Source organism: Dicentrarchus labrax, unplaced genomic scaffold (assembly GCF_905237075.1).
Source record: "Dicentrarchus labrax unplaced genomic scaffold, dlabrax2021, whole genome shotgun sequence".
In the NCBI taxonomy this organism is placed as follows: domain Eukaryota; kingdom Metazoa; phylum Chordata; class Actinopteri; family Moronidae; genus Dicentrarchus; species Dicentrarchus labrax.
In genome coordinates this window covers 16,129,581-16,149,502 of record NW_026136712.1, presented here as the reverse complement: position 1 = coordinate 16,149,502, position 19,922 = coordinate 16,129,581, and the positions used below count along the sequence as shown (strand labels likewise).

Sequence of the window (19,922 nt, the reverse complement as noted above, 5' to 3'; positions counted from 1 at the left end):
AAGAAGTTGAATCTGGAGCTGGTTGTGGGTCTCATGAATATATTTGATTAATTCTGGTGTGTTTTCTGTGCACAGAGAGCAGGCTGTCCAATTTTTCCATGCATGGAGCCATAAGATTCAACTGGATTTGCAAGCCTGAATTTTTTTTGTTCTTCACACAATGCTGCTTTCAGCATGTTGTAATTCTGCCTGACATAACAACATGTATCCATAATAACATCTGTGAGTGAGGGCTGTGTAGTCTATATCATTCAAATGTACAGTCAGTGTGGGCTACTACGGTACAGTACGTGTGCGCCTATCAAGCCCGTAGGGTCAAGTTGAGCGAGGGATACCAAGAGAGCGACCGGAAATTGAGCAGCTTGCCTTCAAAATAAAACGCTAGGTTAGCACTGTCATATGGGTTATATTCAGCTTAGGACTTCCAGGCTCACTGTCCACTTTTTTGGGACACAAGTTCTGACGGAATAAGGTCCAAAACATATTGTGTATCATCACAACATGCTGTAATGATATGATACAAAGAGGTTCAGCTTTAGCAATCAACTTCAATACACAGTAAAAACACAGAAACTACTATTTCCAAAGTCAACATCATGAACTTTAATGAGCAATCTTAACATAATCAGGTGGTTTCCCATTGTTTAGCCTATGATAGGTCAAAGGAGAGGAGGATAACATTAAAAACAGCATTTCATTCAAGTTATTTTACATTACATACACTCTATATCTGGGTCTTTATTTTGAAAGCTGCAACCGTAAGTGCTGTGTGAGCTCCCGGTACCTTGCTGCTGCTCCGTTACTGATAATGGGCGCTAGAGGTGGCTTTAGGACCTCGCGGAGCCTCTCATTGAAGCACATGGTCCCCACTCATAAGACAACACTTCTCTTCAGTAATTGCCCCGGAATTGATGTCATTCCAGCGGGCGACTGAGACTACAGCGGCTTGTGTATCTGTCAATGTTTTCATCCCTCGCTCTGTATTTTCTATCCGTTTTCTCACTTTTTTTTTTTTTTTAACGCGCGACGCAGCTTCTGGACTTGGCCGTCTGTGAATGGGGAGAGCGCACGGAGTTCGATCAGCTGTCGCCGGGATTTCCTAAAGCGCCTCTCACATATCCCTACTCCTTGATCATATTTCAGGAAGTCACTATCATTTTTTTTTTTTTTTTTTTTGTGGGTGGAGGGTGGCGGGGTTAGGGTTGGGGGTGTTGGGGGGTGGGGGGGGACTTTTGCACATCAGCTGTTGGTGGACTGTGGTTCTTATGATGGTTGCGCTGCAGTGAAACAGTTGGCCAGTCCCGTCCACGCTTTCAGCCGGGCACCATGAATCCCGGGAGTCTGAAGTTTGTGATTTTGACAGCACTTCAGGCTTTGTCCGTCTCCGTATCGGTGTGTGACAGCGTGCTCTCCAGATCCGATGAAGGTAAGGGGTGGGGGTGGGGGTGAGGGGGCAGAAGATGAGGTGAAGATGCCACATTTATTTCCTGTTATATGAAAAATGAATGTGCAAAAGTAGTGAGTAGATTGTTTCTTAATTGTTTTATTACTGAGTAATGGTTCAGATTTAAAAGAATCCACCAGAGAACATGAAGAAAAAGCTTCTTTTTTTGTGCATCATGCGCACATTATCATTCATGTCACTGTGCATTTTGCCTGCTGTCTATTCTACTCTGCTTATTCTTCATTCATGTCTTCCCTTTGGCTGTTTTGGGTACATCATGTTTTATGAAAGCCTTTGTTAGCGCACCAGACTTTACAGAACTGTAACACATGTTCGGCCAGAATGGAACATCTCCACTGTAAACATCTTTTCTAAATTCGTGGATTTCTGTCATTCTCTCCAGTAGATCTGTGTGTGGAAGGCAGAACATCACATTTTAGCTCGCAGTCCAGTGTGTGTACCTCAGAGGAGGGCAGGCTCTCTATAATTGATGATGCTGAAACTCTTTTTGGTAATCAGTGGTAGCACTTGAGGCATTTTGCTGGCTGACTTCAGTTTTTCAAGGCACTTCAAACATACTTCAATTTTTCAATTATGGATGAATTCCAGGGTTATTTTAGTGGCACACATAAAATAAAAGTCACATTGTTGGTTTGAACTGTAGGTTAGGAACCTGTAAATTGCACTATCTTTATTAAGTTTATCACATCCCAGCAGTAAATGAAGAATAGCTGCCTGAGAGCTCTGGGGAAATGTTCAATGATGATGTCAGAGTGTGCTTGTGTCTATGCCTGTGTGTTTGTCTCACACTGGGATTGCAACGCTTTGGGCTGTGGCTCATGACATCTCAGTCACCAGTGGTCCATGCCCTAGGTGAGATTGAACAAGGACACTGCACAACAGTGGTGAGTGGAGGAGCCTACAGAAGACTTTTACATCTAAACACGCTGCCAGTCACGACACTCACTGTTGATTCCTGGGAATTAATTACCAGCAAGGGCAAATGCTTAAAAAAAAGTGTGATTCAAAGCATGAGGAAGTTGTTCATTTATTCATCAACAGTTCAGCGTCATCAGAAGTTGGCCTTGTTTGTTCCCATGGGTTCAGACTCATCGAAAACCATCATCGCCAATTCATTTGTGTGTGTGTGTGTGTGTGTGTGTGTGGGAAAGTCTGAATGCTGATCTGTATTGGCAGGATATTTACCTACTTGGGGCTAATTTTGACTGATTGGGATAAATGGATGGAGGGAGTGGTGTTGACAAGCTCTTATTTACACCCATGGGAGATGGGGTTACATTTAAAGGTCAAAAGTAATGAATATTAGGGCTGCAACGATTATTTGCATTAAAGATCAGACCGATTATTTTCATGATTAATCGTTTGGTCTATAAAATGTCAGAAAAATGTCTATCCTAGTTTCTGTCCCTATAAAAGCAATATCAGTTTATTATGACATAAAACAGAAATGCAAGAAAATGGCATTCTCCATTTTTGCATGAAAAATGAATAAAACAATTAAATTCTTAATTAATTGATGATCAAAATAGTTGCCGATTATTGTCTGTCGATCGACTAATCAAGTAGTCGACTGATTGTTGCAGCTCTAATGAAATGGTGTGAAAGGCAGGGTGATACCTGATTAAACGCTGAAACCAGCAAGCAGGAATGCTAAATAGTAGCTGTTTCCAGTCTCTCAAATGTGTGTTAAGAGTAATGTGTTTTTCTCTGTCTTGTATAATTTCAAACTGAATATGTTTTGGACAAATTGAGTTACCTTGGTCTCTCAGAACTTGTGTGTGGAATTTTTTTGGTGGACTATTAATAGACAAAACGATTGTTTGATTAATGGAAATAATTAGTTGCAGCTTACTTCATGTTAAAGCATAATGAGTGGGAATCATTAGTGCTCCCTTTTTATGAGTCTCGACTCTGTCTCCAGACGGTGCACTTTTGTCTTTGCTGGCAGGGATTCAAGGCTGCTAAGAAAAGATTCAGCAGTTCAACTCCATGCAATGTCATGTTACATATTTCATGACACCACTCCTAGAGCTTCCTTGTTGGTTTTCCGCTCTCTGTCTGTCTCGTGCATGTTTCTGTCCTATAGCTGGGGATCATTTGTGAATGATTTCTTCCGATGGTTGACACACTTAGTGTCAGCCAGTATTTACTAGCCAGCTGTACTGCTTCAGCCAACATGACTCTCTCCGCCTCGAGCGCTGCATGCAGCTTGCGTGCTGCACGCTCAGACAAATGAAAGTTGAGCTGAGAATATATTTTTGGACTGTAGTAAAACATTCCTTTAGCAAACAGTGTCTTCCTTCAGAGAGACATTATCACCATAATGTGACCCATCTCAAGTCAGAGGCATGTAGTATCTTTTCAGTATGAATTGATTCAGATCTTCCAGATGAGTTGTTCAGGATAGTTAATACCCAGGAGGCTGGTAAGAAGAGTTGGCCGATGTGTGGTTGTGCATTAAGTCAGATTGATCAACCAGTTGCTGTTCCGCAGTGGGGATATTTATATAGGAAGGGGAAAATAGTTGGACTGTGCTCATGTGGCCTAACCCTACATGTGTTGCATTAATTTCTTCGAAGCTGCTTTGGACTCATTTGACCCCCCTCCTCCCAGCAAAAGTTTAACACATGAGCTGAAACCTGATGCTGGCTCTGGAGTTTCTCATTGGACTTTCACACCCAGACAGGTCAGAGTTGAGTTCAGCACAACTCTCCCTGAGCGTCTTCTCTCTCGTCTGGACAGAGGGCCCAGTTGGCTCAGATATCTCTCGTCAGTGTCAAATCTATCTGGGTTAGTTCACGTTCCACCCCATCAGTGTTTAACAAAAAAAAATACTGACAGTTCAGCCTGTTTCTGGCCTGTTCTTGTGTTCTGTTTTGCAGTACTTTTTGGTGTAAATAAAGCCATTCCGCATGCTGTTTCACTGGAATAGATGTGGTTCCACCTGTGTTCTCCCTCTCTCAACAAGTCAAAATTTCTGCTGTGAAAAAGGTCCATTAACACCTTTTAAAGTTGTTGGCTAATATGTCATCAAAGAGTTGCGTATGTTCTAGCTGACACAGAGCAACACTGATGAATGTACATAAGTCTTCATTCACTCTCCTTTTTGTTCTGTTTTGGTCTCCACCAACTCCTGAAAGAAATATCTAATCTTCAATTACAGCAGTTAGCGTACAGGTTTATCAGAAGCCTTTTGATGAAAACAGCTACATCTTTTACTGGAAAACTGGGTTGATGATAGTGGTGAGACTGAACAATAAAGTAAATGTACCGTAAAACCATAATGAGCTAGAGTATGAAAACCTCTGTAGAGCTGCAGAGTTGGGAGAGGTCTGTTTGGTTTTATATTAGATGTAGTCATTTGATCCATTGGAAGAAAAAAAAAATTGATTTGTGGAGTTTTATGTTGCAGCATTACCAAGCACACTGATTCACAAGTGTCCCAGGTGAATTAGTAAAGGTCAACTTACAGTAATTATGGCTCACAGAACAGCAGCATTTCATTTCCAAAGTAGGCTACAGGACAAACAGTTTAAAGCAGCAGGATTTGTTGAAGTAAGTTTAGGAATCAACAAATTTTTCTGGCCACTTGGGGGCAGTAGACTAAGCCGTGAGCACAACATTCACATATTATCACCATATAGAGTTGTTTCTGTGAACTTAGTGTTATTAGAGTTTTAGTAGTTTATGTCACCAATTTTGACTTGAAAAGAAAATGACACTGCACTTTTCACATTGTTAATATAGTAATCAAGGAATAGTAATCAATAACAGGAATCAATTGCAAATTTACTGCACACACTGTCGTTACTAAGGGAAACATTCCCAGATTGACTAGATTCCATATGAACTTGCAGTCATTATCTTCCACTGAGATTTAAAGCACACAGTCGTATTGTCTTAGCTCCGGATAATCTATCTTCCAGCCTGGCATACAGCATCCGCCTTCCCCTCCCTGTTCTGCAACGCGAAGGAAAAAGCCACAATATGTTTCCTAATTGGCAGACGTGTTAACAGGAACAAGACAGGTCACCTCCTACCTGGGTGAGTTTCTTATGCATTGGCCCGAACAAAGTTCTGCTGCTGCCAGTTGCTTTGTCTGAGCTATATTGCACAGACAGACCTGTGATGTATTTTTAAGTGAAGTTTCAAGCAGAATCTTGACCAATCCGAGACTGTTAAAAGGTTGGGTTGGTTGGTTTAAGGTTTTCAAATACCCAGTGAAAATAGAAGTTCTTTTTATATTATAATATCAAGAACTCAATGATGTCTTAGAGAGAAAGAAAAATCAGCAACTCTTCAAATATTGTATGGAGCCTGGGAGGTGTCATTGAGGAAAAAAACCCCAGAACTAATACATGCGCACAAATAACTAATTCAAGAGCACGAATCATTAAATCAAGAGCACGAATTACTATTATGAGAGGACGAATTAATAAATCAAGAGCACAAATTACTTTTTTATTCTCCATTACACCTACCAAAGCCAGAAAAATGAATGTTTTGCATTTTTGCTTGATAAATGATTTAAACGAACAGAATTTAAGTATTAACATTAGTGTTGCATACGTTTCTGAGTTATTTCAGTTTCATCACACACTAATATCTGTCTTTGTTATAATCCTACTCTGTGTCTTTTAAAGACAAGGTCTCGTTTGAGGTAATGAGATGTTTGCGAAAGCACACTGTACAATAACTTAAGGATCTTTAATGATATAGCAACCCCCCTTTTTTATTCTCTTTCTGTCTTTTCGTCTGTGGTTTGAGGTTTTGTTTTTTAGTTTTTTTGTGCTTTGAATGTACGCCAGACATGTGCTTCCCATGACAGAGAGGAGTTCCAGGATGCTATGAATGAAATCCATCGTAGGGACCATATTAACAAGCTTTCACACAGCTCTGCTCCAGGAGCTCTCCTGCACTGACCTTTGCTGCGAAGGCACATGGGCTCCATGCCAGGCAGTGAGCACAGCCCTTGCACAGGGGGAGGCGTAACGGTGTCACCCGCCAGGGGCGTAACGGCACCAATTCTCGGACAACATTAACCTCCCGCTGAGCCAAGGAGAATTTCTGCTGCAGGACCATCTATTTCCCACAGAGTAATTATGTGCTGACATCAGGCTAGTGTGACAGTAAATGAATTCTGCATACAAGGTGGGGGTAGAGAGACAGAGACAGAAAGACAAAAGAGCTATTTACCAGTAGAGGGAGCCCAGTGTTAAATGGCTTGATTATGACCCTAAAAATGCTAAAAAAAACCAAAATCTTCCACCAATAAATCCAACCATTAACAACTCTCATTGCTGTGAATTTCGTTGACACGCTACTACCTTATTAGATTTGATTTAAGGAGACCCTCTTTCCAGTTTGTGTGGATTCCTATTACCATGATGTCACCTACAGGTTTCTATGTTTCCTAGTGCAACCCTCAGGGTGTTGACATAATGTCCCCCAAATGGGTCAGATGTTTACTGTGGAGTCGAGCCAAGACTACCAGGCACTTTTCACCTTTGCTCTGTAATCCCTATGAACCCTGCCCTATGGCTCGAGGAACAAATTACATGGAGCAAGCTGAAGATTAGTTGATTAGGTGATCAACAGAACATGAAGTCCTGCTTCCTTTTCTTTGTTTCATATCATTTAGGGCTGCAAGTTATCATTATTTCAGGATCAGTGTGTAGGATTTAGTTGCAGCTAGCCATGGATGTTCTTTTTACAGTTACATTTAACAGCAAATGCTCATATTTGACCAATTAATTTTTACTTTACTCACTTGTTTCTGCACTTAGAAGTTGAAATGGAATATGTTTGGGTTTTTGGATGCTGGAAGATGTCTTGAGATTGGCATTTTTCACTCTTTCTAAAATAAAGGATTTGTCGATTTATTAAAAAAAATCTATGAAACAGTAAATAATGAAAATAATGATTAGTTACAGGCCTAGAGAAGATGATGAAGGAGAGAAAGAGATAAGGAAAGGCAGTAGAGTTCATTGCTTTTGTCTCCAAGGTCATTTATGAAAGAGTGTTCTTGATGGGTCCTCTTTGCAGTGTATCATTCATCATTTTATTCCCAATCACCATTCTGTTTGAATTAGCATAATTTGCCCTCTCTGATTAATAATAAATTGAATTCGTGATATGCCTGTCAATCACAAATTATTAAATGAACAATAGCCATAAACATTAACCAAGCTTTCCTCTATTGGCTGAACTAACTTTTGGCTCAGAAACTTTGCTGGATCCTGTCCCAAATCCAGTCAGTGTTCTGATTAAAGACGTCAACTAAATCTGGATAAAAATGGTTGTGGATACATGATGAAGTGATGATGAAAAAGTGATCAGTTAATTATATTTGCTTTATCAAGAAAACACTTCCATATGGAAACAGAAAATGAGTTTTCTTTCTTCTTTTTACCTTTTTTTTGTCTTTGTTGTGTCATAGTTCTGCTTGAAACATGCAAAATTAAACTCATCGCTCTGCCCTAATTAATTCCACATGCTCTTATTTCAGGCACATTTTCTTCTATAGGTTTGTGTAACCAGACTGAGTAACTAAACAGTGTCCACTCGTGTCAAACAATGCTGGAATCATCTCAAGTGTGTCTCCCCCGCACTTCTTTTTGTACCATTCAAGGGATTTTGCATGTCAAAGAGTCTCATTCGAGCTGCCAAAGGCATTGTTTTTCATTTTCAATGTGACAAGATCGCTGTCAAAGTGACTTTGGAGTGTGTCCTTGTTTGCTTTTCCTGCGCCAGCTATCAGCCAAGGGTGACTGTGATTAGGAGTGCTCTTTATTGATGTGTGCACGTTTGTGTAGCCTGTATCCCATCTCAGCAAGGACCTGCGCATATGTGGGGGGCACGGCCTCATCAAGTGTGTAGAATGCAGATGAAAAGAACAGCATGCCATTTGTGTTCGAAAAGCAAAGATTGTTATGAATACATTATTTCATGGTTGCCTGTCAGGGAGTGAGTTGCGGTTGGTTGCAAGAAAGCAGGCTCTTGGGTTTAATAAAGCTGAACAGTTGTTGGTTTGTTTTGGTGGAACAGAGTGAGGGGGAAAGAGAAGGGCGTTGTGAAAGGCCGGGGAGAAAGGACGTCTTGAGAACCGCAAAGAACTGAGGAAGGTCATCTGTTCCCTGGGACCAGCAGCTCATAGGCTGTGGAGAATGCATTAAGTTGGGAGTGCTGATAAAACCAGAGGATGATTCACTGTGAAATACCATCAGGAAATGTAAGCTACCCCAGTCAGCACTGTTTTAGTTTACCCGGCTAGATGTTGAGGTTAAAACAGGCCAAAATTTGATTGCAAAGAAAAAATATGGCTGCCAAAATGATGTTAAAATAACAGTTCTTACCTAGATGTCTAAAAATTTTCCATTTATCAACCATCTTGGGCATGTCTTCACTGGGATATCATCAAACCAGTGACTTCTGTGAATAAGAAGATAATAACTTGGTAATTTTTCCTTTCCAAGTCTCTAAAAAATACTCCAATAAAACAGGGGAAAATTACTCTTTGATTGATGTACTCATAACCAACAGACATATGCAACCAGTGGTGATGGGTGTAAACTAGACCAAAGTGCCAGCCACTGACCTAGGCTGCAGGTTCCTAAGCTTTTGTCTTATGACCATTTATGGCCAAGCAATGCATACCTCCTCATCACAAGTTGCATATGCCTTTGAGCTGTGAGGAGTTCAACCAAAGATGTGCCTTTTTCACACTGTTTGAGTGTGGTTGTTTTTGTCCTGAAGAGGTCAAACTCTCCAATAGTTCACAAGAAAAAAAGCAAAGGAATTGAGGTAACTAAAAAACACATAATTTTGAGTAACCAAAATGTTTTTTCATAATTTTTCCCATCTTGTTAATCATCTCGACAACAAAGATTTATTATGCCACCCCTTGGGAGATCCCAATCCCCAGGTAGAGAACCTCTGACCTTGATGTCTAAAAAAGTTTTAAATCAAATTAAGTTGCCTAGATGCCTTTTGACCTGCAAAGCACTTAATCTATGCTTAGTGTGAGTATGCTACACCGCTGTTAAGTTACAACCAACCAATCATGTATTGCAGTGTGTTGGCTAAAACAACAAAACAATGGCTGTACATACGGCATACATAATAGATTTTGTTATTTCTTCTTAACTCCGCTGCTAGGGAAATTTATTACTTCATTCAGCCACAGGTCTGTATCACATTTCAGTCACCCACACGCGAACACACACACAATCCTCCAACCTAGCATTGACTTTATTGAGGCAATATAAATGGCACAAACTCTCCTTGTATACGCTGGAGCATAAAGGGAGCTGATCATGGCCAGAACTCTGCTTTATTAAGACCTCTGTTTACACTCTCCTTTATTGAACGTATAAATAAGGCCTTAGGTTCTGGTGCCACTTTTACCGCTCCCTAAATGCTTCTGGTGGTTCTTATGACATTTTAGCTAACAAAAGCCACTTACACACTCTGCACACCACGGCCCCGCCACACTCCAACTTTACCAAATGTCTCTCCCAAGCACGTGGATATAAAAATGACCCTGCAGACTCTTTCCACTAATATAATGCCATTTATAAGCGGGAATTAAACCTCATAGCACACCACATTAACAAAATGGTTATTCACTTTGAAGTCTAGGAACCAAACACTGTATAGTTGTGAACCTCGTCTTCAAAGTTGATGTGGAGCATGCCACAGAAAAGGCAATGGTCGTTCCATCTGTGTGTGTCAGCCTCATAAATCGGCTAACCACAATGCAGACTTGACCTTTCTCTGTCAAAATCTTCTCTGTTTTTTCCCCTCGTCTGTTGTGTTTATCCATCCGTACTTTTCACCGTCATGCATTCCCTTACTCAGCACACCCACCTCCCCCAGACGTTGTGGTTTTCTGGGACTAATGAGGGTAGGATGCTTCTCCTGCTGTTGTGTGCGCCGTCCCGTCCTTGCCGGAGCCTGCTTCTCATCATCAGGCTGGAGCTGGATGAGGACTGCTGAGCTGGTCACCTCTGGCTCTCCGCTATCAGCTGGAGCTCCTCTGTGATGAACTCCAGAGTGGTGGTTTCCTCAGAGGAGAACCAGAACAAAGCTCAGCTGGGGAGCATGCTGCCTGACCTGCGTTATTAATGCTGGATGATAAGCAGACTCAGCAATTTAGCTGGGTGAGTCATGTGCAGAGAGACAGAAGGGATGTGAACCTCGAAGTCTTGAATCTGCTGGTAATAATAATCTGTGATGAGTGTGTCCCCTTGAGGGCGTTTTGTGTTTATATGTGTTTGAAATGTGATTCAAAATTAAGAAGTTTCAAAACATACATAAATCATGCGCCGACCACACGCATAACTTCTCACAAGTTCACTGACATCATCCTCAAACTAAATCTGTTACCCTGCTGTTTGGAAACACTCAATGGAGCGAAGAAAACAAAAAATTAAAATATAAAAAATCCCCCAAAAACAACAAGCAAACATTTGATTTAGAATGTTTGCACTGAAACAAATGATTCTAACAACCCCCGCTGTTTTAGTAAGAGACCCAAGCTCTGAAACAGCTTCCCCACTGTGGGGAGCTGATTACTGCAGGAACCCTGTTAGCAATGTCCTCCAGTGGCTCACTATTGCATTCTGACTCTCTGTGTGCTCATGATGTACTATTTAGAGCGATTGCAGCTTCTGTCTCAGTTATAAGTGGTATGTTTGCTCAGTATAGTGGATGTTTTCCCGCCACTTCATCTCTTGCCGGCACGCTTGGGGACGTCAGTATTGGATTTGGGGACGGATATATTCTTAAATGACGGGCAACACAGCAGAGCTCCGAGAATTGTAGCCATTTGGAGGCTCAGTTAACACCCTGTCAGAACAGAGAGAGAGAGGAGATAAAAGCATGCTGGGAACAATGCCCCAAAGCTACGTCTAATCCCTCCACTGCATCCTGGACACTAGCCCTGTGTTAGGAGTTATCACAGCAGCAGCAGGAGCAGCAACCCCAGTTCCTACTTGCTCAAAACTCTCCATTCCTGAAGAACTGTGGAGATTTATGCAGCTTGAGTGGCAGAGGGGGTGGTTACGGTTTCACCACAGGCTAGCGGTTCGTATCGCTTGATGTCTGAGAGTGCTGATTAGTGCTGTTGTATTCCAGTCTTAATGGCAGAGGAGATAGGCTCCATTCTACTGACAGTCTATAAAAAGGAGGTGAACATATGTTCAGGAAGGGCGAGGATGTATAGGAGATGGCATTTTGTCAGCATAGATAATTGTTAGTTATGAAAAACAAAACTATTCAGAGACCATTATTTGTGTGCTGTGACACAGAAAAACCCATCAAATACAAATACTGTGATTTTGTTCAAGTGATACTTTATATTACAAGGCAGCTGTACTGTCAGATTGTGTCCTGATGTTGTTAATGAACACCAGGCTCAGGCCTTTAATAGTGGGGTGGAATTCATTATCAGTATTGTTTGTAGAAAATGAGTTTAGAAAATGTTCCCATTGTTTGTGTCCACAAAGATGGACATGGTCCGGTTTTACAGATGCTGAGAGAATTCAGAATAAAGGGGAACACTTTGAAGTATTAAGCATTTTCACATGGTATTTATATTTTCTCTTACAGGGAATCTTGTGAGCAAGACTGTTCAACACAGACCAACAGCAAAGCAGAAACACTATGGGACTACAGTACCTCTTCAGCTTGTTGGACGAGACTGGAAACCAATCAGCCAGCTCAAATCCCAGGTGAAGAATAGTGGTTGAGCTAAACAATGTCTTTTTAACACTGCTTGTTCTTTTAAATGCCTATTTGTCTATCAAACACTGGCTCAGATATCTTGATATTACTGAGCATTGTGCAGATGACTCCTAATGATTTGGGTTACACTCCAGAGCTTTCTCCCTGCACCACCATTAGACCAAAACCTTGCACACATTACACTGTATTTTATAATGCAGCAGACAGATTGCCATGGTGTTGAACACTTCATTCGTTCCCAAGGGGATAAACCATTTTGATTTTAATGGCCGTATGACCATTAGGGTCATGTCAGGAATAAAATAAAACTTTTGGCCCCACTAATGAGAAGACCCTTAGTGGGGGTTCAGACCGAAAACAGCCCTGCGTTCAAACAACACAGGGGGCATGTTCAATCTTTTTGCTGGAAGACTTTATATTGTTTTGCCACTGTCACTGGCTGGTCTCATTCATTTTTCATTCAGGCATAAAATTGGTCCGGATGTGGTTTTAAAATTGCTTTGTGTTTTTATGGGCAGCCCATAGAGGCTATAGTGAGAAGTTAAATCTTTTAAAATAGGGTTTACTCTTAAACTTGTTGCACAAACATTTGAACTCAGATTAAATCTTAATTCAATTTAATATCAGATTGGACTCAAGGTTAACACTGAATCTTCAATTTAGAACTGCACTGTATCTAATCAAGCGGAGTAAAATGCAACTGATTGTAGATACTGAATTGATGGTAAGTAAGCTTATAATTAGATGTATTTGTCATTGTACAGGCTAGCCTCCAGTCTTGATCGGTTGCTCCCATATCCCCCTACTCAATACGGCCTCAAATTAACATTGCTCATTGATTTGATTAATCTCATTAATTTGGATGCACATTGTCATAAAAATTTAATTATCCTTAAACTGCATGGTGCATCTCAGTCTTAGTGTGAGGAAACCTGCTCACATGTCAGTCAGCTAAATTAAAAGGTACAGGACCGCATACAGTGGTGCATTGTTGTGTTCAGTTCAAACACAGCTGTACAATATTTGCATCTTAGAAAGGAAGAAAGCACTACAAATCCCCCTGGAACATTAATGAAATGTTTGAAATATGGGATCCTTGGCTCTGCTTGGTGTTTAAATCCCAGACTTTACAAAAACAAAATGCATGGCTGCCAGGCAGACACAGCTTGTGTTTGCAGGTTGTGTTATTGAGTCAATTCATTTGTGAATTAATTTGTTCTGGCTTAACCAAACAGACAAGGTGCTGCAAGGTTTCTTTGGGATGTTATTACCCCAAAATACAAAACAAAACCTCAGATATATAATACTCACAATGAAGGTGAAATTAAGTGCTAATTTGAATATATTACTTCCTTAATAACAAACCCAAACATACAAAATGCACGATCTATATTGTCCCGAAAGTCGCCATAAACATTTCGCAGTGAAAGGGAGGTCAAAGCACGCATATAGAAAGCTGTCTGAACAGAATGTAGCTGGAGGCTTGTGCAATGATACTGCCTAAAACCTTAAGTGTTCTGCTTCCATATCCTCTTATGATCCACTAGACATTCTTCTCCACGGGGGGTGATGGATGACTTAACCCAGAGCAGTACTCCTTTCCACAGTTGACCCAGATTGAACTATGTGTTTGAAATGTGTGTGTTTTGTGTGCACGGTTGCCCAGCGATATGGAGAATGTGGAGGATTTTTTCTGTCTCTGTGCCTGAGTGAGAGTGCAACACACGGGAGGAGAGAGGTTACGTGTTGACATGTGGATGAGTATGCATGTGTGTGGGCGTGTGTGCGCACATGCAGCCGCATTTGTCGAGCAGCACAACTGACAGAAGTGATGTATGGCTCGGTGGCACTTCATCTGACTCTAACAGAGACACATGGTCCCTCTCAGTGTTGTAACTCAGGGGTGCGAAGACTCGTGGCTTTCTGCAGGATTAATGTCAAATGGAATAGAAACATAAAGCTAATCCTCTCAGCTCTTGTTCTAAGATACAAAGTCGCTTCATAAGGATTTCCGACAGCTCTCATCAATTGAAAACAGTCGTCTCGCAAGTTTTCTCACAGTGCTGGGTGGCTCAGTCACAGTCTCATCAGGATTCTTACTGAGGTTTTTGAGAACTATTTGCTGTTTTTTTTTATTTCATTGCCACACAGAGCACAAATTTCATTAATTTCTTCCATTTAAGCATCAACTAATGCTGCAACACTTGAACAGCAACCAGATCCATCTTTCCTCAGTCAAAATGCTGTCTGCCTGACTCCAGAACCAATCTTTTTCATCTCCTCTCCTGTCTGTTGTCTCATCAGAGTCACCCTGCATCACTGAAGCTCCTGATTGAAGCGGAAGGTGAACAGCTGCTCTTGGCTCTGGAGAAAAACGAGTAAGTGTTCCCTCCGTTCATACTTGGCCTTAGCTCGGAACTGAGTGCTTTCTGGAGTACAAATGGGTGACATATGCACTGCCCAGGGGCTACAGCTGGGGCTGTAGCCAAGTTGTGTGTCACACATAACTGCCAGGGAAAGGAAAGGAGGAAGTGTTTTCTCTCGTTTTGCACTGCTAGCACGGGCATGGCAGTGCTCTCTGCGCTTTGGTCTTGGGTGCTGAAACAAAGGCTTAAAAGACAGAAATTCCTGAATACATCAGCCAGACATTGATGAAAACTGACATCTTCCTCCTTCTTCTCCCTGCATTTTTCATTTGATCTATTGACATAACACAGGGGAGAAGGAGCTTTGTTTGAACACAGCACACACTCCTCACTCTGTATATTAAGATACTGTCAGCACAGTGTCAGCCAAGGGACTGGCAAGTAGGAGGAACATCATTTGAAAGAGATCAGGTTATCGGAATAGGTGCAGTTTGATGTAGCTCTCTCTTTGGAGGAATATTTGTCATCTTTGCATTTTTACACAAGGGCTGACTGAATGTGGCCTCGGTCTGAGACAACCTCCAAGTCAGAGTCTGTTGCTGAGAAGAATGGGACATGATTGATGGAGCAATATGTTTTCCATCCAGCTCTGCTGCCACACATGAGCAACCAGGAACAAGCAGAGCTGTCTGTGTGATAGAGAGAAAAAGAGACAGGGAAGCAAAAAGAGAGAGAGAGAGAGAGAGAGAGAGAGAGAGAGAGAGCAAGTGGATGGGTTTTTATGTCAGAGTCAGCCATGAATCTCACTTGTTTTCCAGACTTAATATATGTAAATTCCAGCTGCAGACTGTGGGACAAAGCTTTCAACACCAGCGACCGCAATTTTATGGCTTACCTACTTTGAAAATATTTTGATGGGAAATCACACTCAGTCTTTTCTGTTGAATAACATTCCCGCTTTGCACAGGTGGGGATTTTGCAAAGCTGACTTGCAGATTGTCAAATTTTCACCAGCCCCATTTATAGCAGGGAATTACGTTCTCTTACAGTAAAAACATTTCATTTCAAAACGGGAACTAAACTTTTCCACTGTGATCAGCTGCAGTGGTGAAACAACCTGCATTCCCATGTACTGCTTGCATGATCCACATCCAGTGTGGCTGTCATCATTGTCCCATAGCATTAAATGTAAAATACACAGTTGAGCTCAAACCCCGGGCCAAGAGGAACAAACAGAGGCAATAGAGAGGTGCAATCTAGATCTTTCTAATAAGCCTGAGCATGATGGAAAGACTTTACTCAAACAAACCTCCATGTGTTCCAAATACCAATCTGTCAGAATTTACTCTCAGCACTTGCAGCAAGTTTGAAGAACAAGGTTTAATTACTGGCAAGGGTTGAATTCTCATCATCTGTGGATTCCCACACACCTCTGCGATCAGTCAAAATACTACCTTAAAAATAGAAGCTACTTCATGCCATGCGTGTTTGACAAGACGAATCACAAATAGGACGTGGATTTGAAGAGGATATGTGAGTTTGCTCTGCGGATCAGTGCACCAGAGCCAGAACTGAACCTGCTGTGCTGACATTAAGCGAAGGTTCTTGTCTGAGGTTGCTGGTAGACTGGCTGTGTGCCGCTGATGAAATCCAGTTGTTCAAACACAGCCGGCATCTGTAGAGGAGGAATAAATGTGGTCCAGAATGAAATGATTTCAATTAAACCTCCGGATTTATTTCTGTTTTCTCGGATCTTTGTTAGGAACAAAACATGAGCGAGGTGTGCTGCACAGCTGAACATGATCATTTCTGTTGTATTGAGAGCTAGGTGAACATGCTCTTTGTGAATTCACATCAACCTTGGGATGTAATAGAGAGCAGTAGAGGGTGCCTAGGAAGGCTGGGGTGTGTGAAAATGTTATCACAAACTCCTTGGAATGATTAAATTTTTTTTTTATAGAGAGGAGCATTGCCTTTTTGTTGTAAAACTGAAGTCATCCATGTTTAACTAGTGTTTTTAATGCCTGAACTAAAGACCAAAAACAATAGAAACAGCCAATTTAACAGTATAAATCACATCTTGTGAGTCTGTAGTTTGGTTTGGTGACTTACTGTAAGGGTTAGAACTTTGACATTTGAAGGTCTTATGTTTAACCTTCAGCTCGATCCCTGTTGTAGCTGTGTTGGCCTAGTAAACCAAACTTTGTCTTCACACAGCTTTAGGGAATGAAAATCTTCCTTAATGAACTACACACAAGTTTTATGCTACAGTCTGTGACTTTTTATACCCATTTAAATGTACAACACAAATACTAGAATCTGAGCACCAGATATCAGTCAGTTTTATTCATATTCTTACTAATTTCTAGTCATTTGTCTCTTAATTTGACAGAGACAAATACTCAAAAAAGAAGAAGTGTACTACTAGTTGACTACAAACTATATTATTTCTCTCCATGATATTTGCATATGTTATTTATTTAAATTCCTCTTTGGCATCCTCTTGGTGACAATGTCCAGTTCAAAAATCAAAACATCAAACAATGTAAATGTAACCTTATCTTTTTGATATTCTATAGTATTTCCGATCACTATCTGAAAAGATGTATGCTGTTTTGGATTTCTACTTGTAATAAATCTCTGTTTCCTGCTCTGATGGTAAGCTGTGTGGTGTCACTGTCACTGATGACATTTAGAAAGCCAGCAACATGATGAAAACTGTTCTTGATAGTACAAAGCTAGTGTGTTTCGTGAGCCAGCATGGAGCATTCTTTGGTGTGTCTGCTCCTTGGCATTAAGGAATGCAGAAGCAGGAGACACAGGCGTCAGATATTCCTGCAACATCCCCGGACACCCTTTGAAAGCAGCCTGTTGTCTGGATGGAAAGGGCGCACACTGCCTTGAGCAACATGTCAACCATGCGAACCGGCGCTTCATATTATGGTTCAAAAGATGGCTGCCTGAAAGATCAAGGCCCTCTCCATGTGGAAATGCTGCCGTTTTATGCACCCATGTATTTCTGTATCTTCAAATTCAAAAAATCCAAATAAGAATATTTTTTAGTTCTCGTCTGTCATCCAATCGCATTAGAGTTTAAACATAAAAAGATAAATAAATAAAGGAACCTACAGATCAATCAAACATCAATCAATCGTCAATTGTGGCCTTGTGGGAAACCAAACAAACCAACAAAGCCAACTTATTTACACACAAAAAAGAGCTTATATTGCTTAACCAGTATTTTAAGTAAGTGTTTTGATCATTAGCTACTCTGGTTCTCTCTGGTTAGTTGGAGAAACATGCATGCAGAAAAACCAACAGTGAACAAAGCCCCAAAGTGCATGTTGATAGTACAACTCTTCGATTTGCACTATTCTAACACTGACTGGAAACGCTCCAGTTGTCTGTTTATAAATGAAAATAGCAACACGATGTCACATTTACCACATAGAGACTGTTGATAAGATAAGCCTGATCACTGTCATCTGCTGCACTGTGCCTGACCCCATCTCAATTTCTTGGATCAATTTAGTTAGTAGATGACAGTCTAAACAGAAATTTCACATGGTTTTTGCTTTGTGAAATAACACCTTTGTTCTTTTATTACATTTCAAACCCATTTGCTCCCAATGGCTGAGCCAGTTTGGGCGTGTGTGCGTGGGTGAATGAGAGACTTTGTAAAGCTCTTTGTCCTGCTCAGGTAGAAATAAATATATCCATCCATTTACCATTTTATATAAGTATATTCATTTCTTTTCACATTAGTAGAGGCATTCACTTATTCAGTCTCTTGCCTTGGTTGTGGGAGAGAAACCCTGAAGCCAGTGCACATCTATATCAGTGGGGATAGTTGTTCAGCTTTGACCACTGTGTATGGAACCTATTCTGGCCAAGCTGTTCTAGCAACTCTTGCTGCTTTGTGGCTTTGAATGTGAGGCCTCCGGGCATATCAAGATAAGTCCCAAGCTGAGCAGGCAGCATGCTCTCCATCCATGTTTCCCTCTCTAATGGACTGCAGGATCACGGAAAGGAGGCCTGGGGCTCGTCAGCTGGATGGAGAATGTTCTTGGTTGCCTGCACTTGGGGTTTCCCCCCTGCTCATCATGTTGTTTGGCCTTAAGCATAAGGGGGTCTGAAGGGGTGGCTATCGATCTTTTGGAGTCTTTTGTGCTGCAAGACAAACATACACAAAGGAGCACACACAGATGTGCATACACACACTTTAATCTGGCCTTTTCCCTACAGAGGGCAGGCAGAGGATATGCTTACTGAGTGAAAGGCCTGGCCGCAAAGTTCTTCTATCTCTCTGGCGTTTGGAAGAACAATAAAATTCAGCCTGGATAGGATCCAGACACAATTTGTCCTAGTTTGCGTATTGGGTTTTAGGGATGTTATTTAACTCCATATCTCAGGCTGGACTGCTGCTGGCCAGTGACCTGTTGCTTCTCTCAAAGAAGACGTCCTCGTGTCTCACTGAAAACATGGACAGGAAGCAGCCTCTCCTGGGGAACTGAACAAACACAAGGCTAAAGACGCCACACAAATAACCAGCCCTTTCTGGAAAAATCTCTGTGACCTCCTTTGTAGAGTTATTGTCTCCGGCAGCTGAGCCACACACAGATTGTTTAAGGAACGTCAAACCGAATGACACCCATGTGTATCAAATCCTTCCTCTTGTCATAAAGCCAGGAGGAAGACAAGGAGTGTATCCCCATGACAGAAATAAAACAAGGTGGAAACTTCTTTCTAAAGGTGAATCTTTGTATTGATTGACATGATGCTTGACCAATGCTTGACCAATGCAATCATGTTTAGTGGGAAATCTTTTAGTTCATGAGTATTTCATTGGAGCACAAATGACTGTTGCTGCCCCTCGACTATTTTGAAATGTTTTTAAGTTTTAGATATTTCTTATGTTACGATGCCAGTGTTTTTCCCATAGTTTTATAGCAGTATGGCAACATTTAAAACATGCCAACAATAAAAAATACAAAGAATTACAGACTTTCAAATCTTAGTCTTTCAACTTTCAACAGTTTTTATAAATTGTGAATGTGATTTTACCACATAATTGAAAACCAATTCCACTCTTCTTCAGCAACACTGGTTTCCAATTCTCTGATGATTAACTGGGTGAAAGTGAAAGCTCCCCATGTTAAGATCGCATTAAATACTTTGTTCCCATAGTTATGAATCATCCCATCTTCCTACATGCCTTCAGTGTAGAGCAGGGGAGAGAATAGGTGGATAAAAAGGGGCACCAAATGAGAAAGCAAGGATGAGAGGAAGGAGTTTAAGGGAAGGGGAGGAGATGAAGATAAAATTGATGATTTTAAGTCTCCATC

At 41.1% G+C, this 19,922-nt stretch overlaps 1 protein-coding gene across 2 annotated transcripts in view; it reads left to right on the top strand.

The window, feature by feature from the left end:
- The first annotated feature begins 1,232 nt into the window (after window positions 1-1,232).
- The window catches only part of LOC127373573 (disintegrin and metalloproteinase domain-containing protein 12), a 70,156-nt gene continuing 51,466 nt past the window's right edge, over window positions 1,233-19,922 (top strand). For both annotated transcript variants that reach the window (XM_051418179.1, XM_051418178.1), the window contains exons 1-3: window positions 1,233-1,426; window positions 12,077-12,198; window positions 14,516-14,589. In XM_051418179.1, the coding sequence (XP_051274139.1) occupies window positions 1,327-1,426; window positions 12,077-12,198; window positions 14,516-14,589 (296 nt within the window). In that variant the 5' untranslated portion in view covers window positions 1,233-1,326. The remainder of the gene's footprint in view (window positions 1,427-12,076; window positions 12,199-14,515; window positions 14,590-19,922) is intronic.